Source organism: Salmo salar, chromosome 10, assembly GCF_965601325.2.
Source record: "Salmo salar chromosome 10, fSalSal1, whole genome shotgun sequence".
NCBI lineage: Eukaryota > Metazoa > Chordata > Actinopteri > Salmoniformes > Salmonidae > Salmo > Salmo salar.
The window spans coordinates 50,572,098-50,582,681 of record NC_138300.1 but is presented as its reverse complement, the minus strand read 5'-3'; the positions used below and the strand labels follow the sequence as shown (position 1 = coordinate 50,582,681).

Here is a 10,584-nt window from a genome sequence, read left to right as displayed (position 1 = left end):
TTTGTTCGTTTTGGAATTCGGTGAGTTTTTTTGTTGTTGGCTATTCTGCATGCAGAATTCTGCAAAACATATAATCAGTGTACAACGTAAAACCCCAAATAATGTATGCAGGCCAATACCCGCTAATTATCAAAATCCATAAAAGAGCTGTTAAATTCCACAACCACCTAAAAGGAAGCGATTCCCAAACCTTCTATAACAAAACCATCACCTACAAAGATATGAACCTGGAGAAGAGGCTCTGTTCACAAACACAAACAGACCCCACAGAGCCCCAGGACAGCAACACAATTAGACCCAACCAATTCATGAGAAAACAAAAAGATAATTCCTTAACACATTGGAAAGAATTAACAAAAAACAGCGCAAACTAGAATGCTATTTGGCCCTAAACAGAGAGGACACAGTGGCAGAATACCTGACCACTGTGACTGACCCAAACTTAAGGAAAGCTTTGACTATGTACAGACTCAGTGAGCATTCGCTACTGATAAAAGGCAGACCTGGCTATCAAGAGAAGACAGGCTATGTGCACACTGCCCACAAAATGAGGTGGAAACTGAGCTGCACTTCCTAACCTCCTGCACAATGTATGACCATATTAGAGACACATATTTCCCTCAGATTATACAGATACACAAAGATTTTGAAAACAAACCCAATTTTGATAAACTCCCATATCTACTGGGCGAAATACAACAATACATCACAGCAGCAAGTTTTGTGACCTGTTGCCACAAGAAAAGGGCAACCAGTGAAGAACAAACACCATTGTAAATACAACCCATATTTATTTTTATTTATTTTCCCTTTTGTACTTTAACTATTTGCACATAATATGACATTGGTAAAGTCTTTATTATTTTGGAACATTTGTGAGTTTAGTCTTTTCTGTTAATTTTTATTGTTAATTTCACTTTTCTTTATTATCTAGTTCACTTGCTTTGGCAATGTTAACATATGTTTCCCATGCCAATAAAGCCCTTAAATTGAATTGAAACTGAATTGAGTCGAAATAGCAGGTCCTGGGCAAGGTAGCATGTCATGTTAAACAGGTCAAGGTTCCATAGCTGCATGCAGAACAGAATAAATGAATTGGCAGTAGTTAGAAGAGACACTACTGAGTAGACTATTGTCAAGCCCACTTTTACCTCAGTTTAAAGAATAGTTATTTTACAACCCAATATTGTGAACATACCAGTCAACATTGTATTTGATTAATATCGTTCTTATACAAAATGTAACCATATTTTTCATAAATATTTTACATTGTTTTCATTAATTCCTTCTTGCATTTACTTATAAGCACAATAAAAAAAGACATTGACTAAAATGTAATATACTTTGTATGAGTCATCGACAATGCAATGTTTTGAAATGCGGACTTTTAATCTGAAGGTTTTCTATTACCATATAAATTACGACATCGTTTGTGCTGCTGGCAGAACCAAGCTGGAAGGGGGGTTGTACTTGTAGAAATGATTGCGTACATACGTCGCATACCAAAATTTCACATTTCAAATGTTTTTAGTCGTATGTACGGGATACACATGGTATACACCGTCCAACTAAATGCTTACTTGCAGGTTCCTTTTGCACAATGCAACAATAATAAAAGATAAGAATACGAAGATAAAGTAAATGGCTCAGTAGAAAAAATGGAAACATCCGCAGGTTGCATCATACTTCTCTCAGGGATTTTCTGCAAATCTTTCGACTCTCATGGGCAGCCTTTGAGGTCAGATAAGTAGCGAACAATGTCTCTGATACAACCCATGCGCCAAATTTCAGTTTTCGATTAGGCTCCCCACAAATTCAGACTTCTTAAATTACCAAAGCTTAAAGTTGAGTTCCGCTACGAGGTGTGTACGTTTTTCGAGAGGCGGTGTTTAGCACCTCCTCCGGCTCATCGTATACGGTGTACAGTGGAGCCATACTTCAGGCGTGGATGACATATTTCCTAGGATTTATGAGCTGATATTGTTCTCAAGGTAGGTGGACAAGTAACTGGCATTCCTCAGTGTTGCATCTTTGTTACAATACAAACACGTAAAGCCTGTTCTGTATGTTGGTGTAGCCTATTTAACTTTGGACACCGCGCTGTTCAAGCTTGCTGTGCGCGGTGGTGTGTCGAGTCAGTGCATTAACTTGGTCTTTCCGTAAACGGCAAGTCAACGGCAGTAAATTGTCTTATTAGACCACTATATAATTCGATTATTATTCGATCAGAATTGGAAATATATTATTCTAATTTTCAAATGATTGTGTTAACTTCTACAAGAATAGACTAGCCTAAATCAGCAAGTAAGACATTTTAGTTTTAAAACGTTTTTAAACACTTTCACATGTTGAACTCTCATTTGAAAGACATTATGAAAATCATCATCAATGTATCAATCCCACTGAAGATATTTGGCAAATGTAGGTTATTAAGAATTATATGGATTGGTGCATAATTTGTTTTCATTGCTGTGTCTTGCCATGTAAAATGTTATTATTTTCCCTTTGCTTTTGTTATTACATTAATTTGATGCAGTCAGTGGGTCCAGCCATTGTCTATGAACAGAGGATACCTTATTGCATAGTAATAACACAAGTGTTACAACATGGCAATTAAGCCTGTTGATTACAGGTATGCCTAAGTCCATGGCCTTGCGTTTAGGAACATCACAATTCAGTCATTGAATTGACTTTTGAATGAATAACCATTATTGTAATTGAATACTAATTTAATGATGAGACCAGATATTTAAGCACATTGGCACAGCTTTCTTGTACCAAAACAACCAAAAGCCCACTCAGTGGTCAGGCCAAGCGGTCTGTGTTCCAGTCCAATCCATTCAGCTCTTATTGCTTTGTGGATGGATCGTTTAGAAATGTGGAACACATGCAGGTCACCACGTCACAGCCCAAATAGGCTCATTCAGAACTTGGACCATCAATTCAAACTACGTGACCAGCACTGCGAACACACAACCACACTACGTGCATGAACTCCTCACAGAAATGCTACGCTTTGTTGAACAACTGAGGGGAGCCTTGGAGCCACACTGGGCTTGTGGTCTATTGTAATACACACACACACGCACACGCACACACACACACACAAATTATTAGGCTGTGGTAGCATCTCTCACTTCGCTGAGTCACATAGGCCTCTATCTCTCTCACACACACACACACACACGCACACGCACGCACGCACACACACACACACACACACAGGCCTATCTCAGTCTTGTGGCTTCAGTACATCCCCTCTCCCTGGTCCTACACTCACTACAGTAGCTGATAACCAGTTATTTCAGTAGCTGATAACCAGTTATTTCAAGTTATTAGTATTTTACATCATCACTGTTTCAAACAGTTTCACTCACCAGCAATGTGTCATTGGACTAGGACAGTATACAACTGTCAAGCAAAGCTATTGTTTCACTAACTCTGCCACAAGTTACCATATGTCATATCTGTCTTTCCACACCATCCCTTACATTATGATGCTCTGTGTGTCCCCAGTCTGTAGATTCTACTCAGTGTTCCTGGAGGATCTTCATAAGTTCAAGGACACATTTGGAGACTGGACAGAGACTCTCCTCCTACAGTAGCTGACACCAACTCTCCCACCAGCCAACCATGTCTTCCATAGACCCCTACCAGTACATTATCGTAAGTCCGGTTACATTCAAATTCTTAGGTATTTACTATACTGCATGTTTTGCATACATTTACTTGGTATTTTGGTAGTGTAACAAACAGCTTCTTACAACTTCACCTTAAGGCCAGTGAGTCATGTGTTCCAGTAATAAGAAGGAACCTACTACTCTCGATAAGACTATCTTTGGCCACATAGTGTTTCTGATAAAGCAGTATTACTTCAGTAGAAAACCTTATATTTGTTCGGTCTCAATCTATCAACATTAGATTAGTGGGCAGCTCTGTTCTCACTACAATTCTCTTCTCACTTGTTCCTGAGTGGTGCAGCGGTCTAAGGCACTGCATCTCAGAGCTTGAGGCGTCACTACAGACACCCTGGTTCGAATCCAGACTGTATCACAACCGGCCATGATTGTGAGTCCCATAGGGCGGCGCACAATTGGCCCAGCGTTGTCTGGGTTTGGCCGGTGTAGGCCGTCATTGTAAATAAGAATTTGTTCTCAATTGACTTGCCTAGTTAAATAAAATAAAAAACACTACAGCTGTCTTCTCACTACAGCTGTCTTCTCACTACAGCTCTCGCTCTTCTCACTACAGCTCTGTCTCTTCTCACTACAGCTCTGTCTCTTCTCACTACAGCTCTGCTCTCACTACAGCTGTCTCTTCTCACTACAGCTCTCTCTCTTCTCACTACAGCTGTGCTCTCACTACAGCTGGCTTCTCACTACAGCTGGCTTCTCTTTACAGATCTCTTCTCACTACAGCTGTCTTCTCACTACAGCTGTCTTCTCAGTACAGCTCACTACAGCTATCTTCATACTACATCTGTGTTCTCACTACAGCTCTCTTCTCACTACAGCTGTCTTCTCACTACAGCTCTCTTCTCACTACAGCTGTCTTCTCACTACAGCTCTCTTCTCACTACAGCTCTCTTCTCATTACAGCTGTCTTCTCAGTACAGCTGTCAGGGCTAGGGGTAGGCCTAGTGTTCATCATGATAGGATAAAGAAGGTGTAGGGTGGCCTAGCCCCCGAAGTGACTCAGATCAACTGTATGCAAGGATTTCCTTTCTGTTGTCTTTGGAATTCAACATTCTATGTGTTATCTCACCAACCCCATCTTGTCACACCTCTGGGTAGCAGAGGTTCAGTTGTCTTTACGTCTTGTAGCTTTGACATCTGATTGGAAGTTAACTCAACAGTTAACTCAACATGGTATTGGTCAACAACTCAGATTCTTTATCTACACATGATCAGATGTTATAAAGGGTCTTAGATTATTAGCCTCTTTCTCTTTTTTGTTCCTGACCTGCACTGGTTAGATACCTATACTGTTTATTTCTCTCTCCACCCCAGGGTCTCTTGGGGCATGGCCTTTCAGGTCATGACTTCTCTCCACCCCAGGGTCTCTTGGGGCATGGCCTTTCAGGCCAGGATTTCTCTCTCCACCCCAGGGTCTCTTGGGGCATGGCCTTTCAGGTCATGACTTCTCTCTCCACCCCAGGGTCTCTTGGGGCATGGCCTTTCAGGTCATGACTTCTCTCTCCACCCCAGGGTCTCTTGGGGCATGACCTTTCAGGTCATGACTTCTCTCTCCACCCCAGGGTCTCTTGGGGCATGACCTTTCAGGCCAGGACTTCTCTCTCCACCCCAGGGTCTCTTGGGCATGACCTTTCAGGCCATGACCTCTCTCCACCCCAGGGACTCTTGGGGCATGGCCTTTCAGGTCATGACTTCTCTCTCCACCCCAGGGACTCTTGGGGCATGGCCTTTCAGGTCATGACTTCTCTCTCCACCCCAGGGACTCTTGGGGCATGGCCTTTCAGGTCATGACTTCTCTCTCCACCCCAGGGACTCTTGGGGCATGACCTTTCAGGCCATGACCTCTCTCCACCCCAGGGTCTCTTGGGGCATGGCCTTTCAGGTCATGACTTCTCTCTCCACCCCAGGGTCTCTTGGGGCATGGCCTTTCAGGTCATGACCTCTCTCCACCCCAGGGTCTCTTGGGGCATGGCCTTTCAGGCCATGACTTCTCTCTCATTCTCCCTCTCTGATCATGCTTAGAATAATGTCTTGCAATGCTTGTTAATGATTTGTAACTTAAGTTTATTCCTTGTATAATGTATCCTTCATTTGACAAAGTAATTAAATATACTATTTAGAATTACATTCTCAGACATTTCTTGGTTGCCTATTACTGTAACTCAACTAATTCAAATAAAATGTAATTTGTCACATGTGCCGAATAAAACAGGTAGACCTTACTGTGAAACGCTTACTTACAAGCCCTTAACCAACAATGCAGGTTTAAGATAAACAAGAGTCAAGAAAATATTTACTAAATAAACTAAAGTTAAAAAAAGTGACACAATATAATAACAACGAGGCTATATACGGGGGTACCGGTACAGAGTCAATGTGTGGGGTACAATTTAGTCGAGGTAATTGAGGTCATATGTACATGGGGTCAGCGAGTAGCAGCAGCGTTAAAAAATGCAATTGGTCCGGGTAGCCATTTGATTAATTGTTCATTAGTCTTATGGCTAGAAGCAGTTAAGGAGCCTTTTGGACCTAGGCTTGCCGTACCGCAGCAGAGAGAACAGTCTATGACTGGGGTGGCTGGAGTGTTTGACAATTTTTTGGGGCCTTTCTCTGACACCGCCTAGTATAGAGGTCCTGGATGGCAGTGATGTACTGGGCTGTACGCACTACCCTCTGTAGCACCTTATGGTCGGATGCCAAGCAGTTGCCATACCATGCAGTGATGCAACCAGTCAGGATGCTCTCCATGGTGCAGCTGTAGAACTTTTGGAGGATCTGGGGTCCCATGCCAAATCTTTTCTGTCTCCTGAGGGGGAATAGTCTCTTGCATATTTTAATTATCTTTAAGGAGTCAGGTAAACATTTTAATAGGCTAATTGCATAGTCTTATTCTTATCACTGGTCGCATGTGAGGTAAATATAATATACACATATCAAATATTACCCCACTGCAAATGTACCCTGTTGTCTGGACATGGAGATATTCCACTGTAGCCCCATTGGCTGCTCAGTTCCTATTGAAAGTCTATGCCTGCTGCAAAGCCTCACTCATCACTGTTATGCTGTAGTGGAGACTAGCAGATCTGCAGATTCACTTCCAGGGGAATGGTGATTAGACAAAATTACATCATCAGACCTTCTGTTTACAAATGACCTAAAACAACAAGAAAGCAACAAAACTACAGTTGTCTGCCCCATAGTAAGAGTATGGGATCTGATCGTCTTTCACAGTACCTGTACACAGCCAATCTGTAAATAGCACACCCGAATACCTCATCCCCATATTATTACTTACCCTCTTGCTCTTTTGCACCCCAGTATCTCTACTTGCACATAATCATCTGCACATATATTACTCCAGTGTTAATGCTAAATTGTAATTATTTTCGCCTCTATGGCCAATTTATTGCCTTACCTCCCTACTCTTCTACATTTGCTCACACTGTACATAGATCTTTCTATTTTTCTTTTATTTTGTGTTTTTGACTGTACGTTGTTTATGTGTAACTCTATGTTGTTGTTTTTGTCGCACTGCTATGCTTTATCTTAGCCAGGTCGCAGTTGTAAATGACAACTTGTTCTTAACTGGCCTACCTGGTTAAATAAAGGTGAAATAAAGGTGAAATAAAAACAGTAAGAGAAGGATAGGACTCACGAGACACAGGTTATCATCTTCAGCCCAGGTTTGGACACAAATCACAGTTGAAATTGTACTCACTGTACCTAAGTAGTTCTATGTTGGAGTTCAAGTGTGATAGATTTGTGTTTGTGTGAGGAGTGTGTCCTGGCTCACAGACTGTCTGTTATGTGATGTGTTGTGTTTCTGTGCAGGTGGAGCAGCAGTTCTCTCACAAGTTCAGAGTGACGGTGGCACGAGCTGAGAATGTCACCAAGGGAGCACTGGGTGACCTGTGTGAGTCTGGCAACACTTGTTATTCTACATGCTCCTAGTTCACACGTTAACAATCACAAATTCTCCAACATAAAAACACACCACAGGGAGTTGTCATTTCTGTAAAAACTAAGAATTAATGTGTCGTGAAATGGAAGGCCGCCAAGTAATAGCGATATTATTAAAGTCATAACACTATAGTGTCATCTATTTGTTGATATGTATGTTTCTAACACTCAATTAACTTGTATGTAAATCAAATCAATCAAATGTAAGGTTTTTTGTCACTTGCTTGCTAAACAACAGGTGTAAACTGTCACTGAAATGCTTACTTATGGGCTCTTCCCAACAATGCAGAGAAAAATAACTATACAAGGAATAAATACGTAATGAGTAATGATAACTTGCCTATTAGAGGTCGACCGATTAATCGGAATGGCCGATTAATTAGTGCCGATTTCAAGTTTTTATAACAATCGGTAATTGGTATTTTTGGCCACTGATTTGCCGATGTTCTATTTTCTTTTTTTTTTACACCTTTATTTAACTAGGCAAGTCAGATTAAGAACACATTCTTATTTTCAATGACGGCCTAGGAACGGGGGTTAACTGCCTTGTTCAGGGGGGATTCGGGGATTCGTTTTTGCAACCTTCTGGTTACTAGTCCAACGCTCTAACCACCTGCCTTACATTGCACTTCACGAGGAGCCTGCATGGCAGGCTGACTACCTGTTACGCGAGGGCACCAAGAAGCCAAGGTAAGTTGCTAGCTAGCATTAAACTTATCTTATAAAAAACTATCAATCTTAACATAATCACTAGTTAACTACACATGGTTGATGATATTACTAGTTTATCTAGTGTTTCCTGCGTTGCATATTATCGATGCGGTGCCTGTTAATTTCTCATTGAATCACAGCCTACTTCAACAAATGGGTGATGATTTAACAAGCGCATTTGCGAAAAAAGCACCAATGTACCTAACCATAAACATCAATGCCTTTCTTTAAAATCAATACACAAGTATATATTTTTAAACCTGCATATTTAGTTAATATTGCCTGCTAACATGAAATTGTGTCACTGCTCTTGCGTTCATTGCATGCAGAGTCAGGTTATATGCAACAGTTTGGGCCGCCTGGCTCGTTGCGAACTAATTTGCCAGGATTTTACGTAATTATGACATACCATTGAAGGTTGTGTAATGTAACAGGAATATTTAAACTTAGGGATGCCACCCGTTTGATAAAATACGGACCGGTTCCGTATTTCACTGAAAGAAAAAACGTTTTGTTTTCGAGATGATAGTTTCTGGATTCGACCATATTAATGACCTAAGGCTCATATTTCTGTGTGTTTATTATATTATAATTAAGTCTATGATTTGATAGAGCAGTCTGACTGAGCGGTGGTAGGCACCAGCACGCTCGTAAGCATTCATTCAAACAGCACTTTCGTGCATTTTGCCAGCAGCTCTTCGCAATGCATTGCGCTGTTTATGACTTCAAGCCTATCAACTCCCAAGATTAGGCTGTGTAACCGATGTGAAATGGCTAGCTAGTTAGCGGGGTGCGCGCTAATAGCATTTCAAACGTCACTCGCTCTGAGACTTGGAGCAGTTGTTCCCCTTGCTCTGCAGGGTGGCTGTTGTCGATGTGTTCCTAGTTCGAGCCCAGGTAGGAGCGAGGAGAGGGACGGAAGCTATACTGTTACACTGGCAATACTAAGTGCCTATAAGAACATCCAATAGTCAAAGGTATATGAAATACAAATCGTATAGAGAGAAATAGTCCTATAATTCCTATAATAACTACAACCTAAAACTTCTTACCTGGGAATATTGAAGACTCATGTTAAAAGGAACCACCAGCTTTCATATGTTCCCATGTTCTGAGCAAGGAACTTAAACGTTAGCTTTCTTACATGGCACATATTGCACTTTTACTTTCTTCTCCAACACTTTGTTTTTGCATTATTTAAACCAAATTGAACATGTTTCATTATTTATTTGAGGCTAAATTGATTTTATTTATGTATTATATTAAGTTAAAATAAGTGTTCATTCAGTATTATTGTAATTGTCATTATTACAAATACATGTAAAATGAAAATATCGGCCGATTAATCGGTAGCGGGTTTTTTGGGCCTCCAATAATCGGTATCGGTATCGGCGTTGAAAAATCATAATCAGTCGACCTCTATTGCCTATAGACCGTTGCTCACGAGTGGCACAGCGGTCTGAGGCACTGCATCTCAGTGCAAGAGGTGCCACTACAGTCCCTGGATCAAATCTAGGCTGTATCGCATTCGGCCGTGATTGGGAGTCCCATAGGGCGGTGCAAAATTGGCCCAGTGTCGTCCGGGTTTGGCCGGGATAGGCCATCATTGTAAATAAGTGTGTGTTCTTAACTGACTTGCTGAGTTAAATAAAGGGTAAATAAAAAATAAATACATATGGGGTACCAGTACTGAGTTGATGTGCAGGGGTACGAGGTAATTGAGGTAGATGTGTAAATATAGGTAGAGATAAAGTGACTCGGCAACAGGACAGTAGCAGCAGTGTATGTGATGAGTCAAAAGAGTTAGTGCAAAACGGGTCAATGTAGATAGTCCGGGTAGCTATTAATAAACTATTTAACTAACTGTTTAGCAGTCTTAGAAGTGTGTCAGGGCCCTGTTGGCTCCAGACTTGGTACATTGGTACCGCTTACTGTGTGGTAGCAGAGAGAACAGTCTATGACTTGGGTGGCTGGAGTCTTTGACAATTTTTAGGCCCTTCCTCTGACACCACCTGGTATAGAGGTCCTGGATAGCAGGGAGTTTGGCCCCAGTGCTGTACTGGGCCATACGCACTACCCCCTGTAGTGCCTTGCAGTCAGATGCCAAGCAGTTGCCATACCAAGGGGTGATGCAGCCAGTCAAGAGGCTCTCAAGGTGCAGCTGTAGAACTTTTTGAGGATCTGAGGGTCCATGCCAAATCTTTTCTGGTCCTGAGGG

At 41.5% G+C, this 10,584-nt stretch overlaps 1 protein-coding gene across 1 annotated transcript in view; it reads left to right on the top strand.

Annotated features, from left to right (window-relative positions):
- Window positions 1–1,638: 1,638 nt before the first annotated feature.
- The window catches only part of pla2g4ab (phospholipase A2, group IVAb (cytosolic, calcium-dependent)), a 47,909-nt gene continuing 38,963 nt past the window's right edge, over window positions 1,639–10,584 (top strand). The window contains exons 1-3 of the mRNA XM_014123555.3: window positions 1,639–1,991; window positions 3,517–3,666; window positions 7,527–7,608. Coding sequence (XP_013979030.1) covers window positions 3,634–3,666; window positions 7,527–7,608 — 115 coding nt within the window. The 5' untranslated portion in view covers window positions 1,639–1,991; window positions 3,517–3,633. The remainder of the gene's footprint in view (window positions 1,992–3,516; window positions 3,667–7,526; window positions 7,609–10,584) is intronic.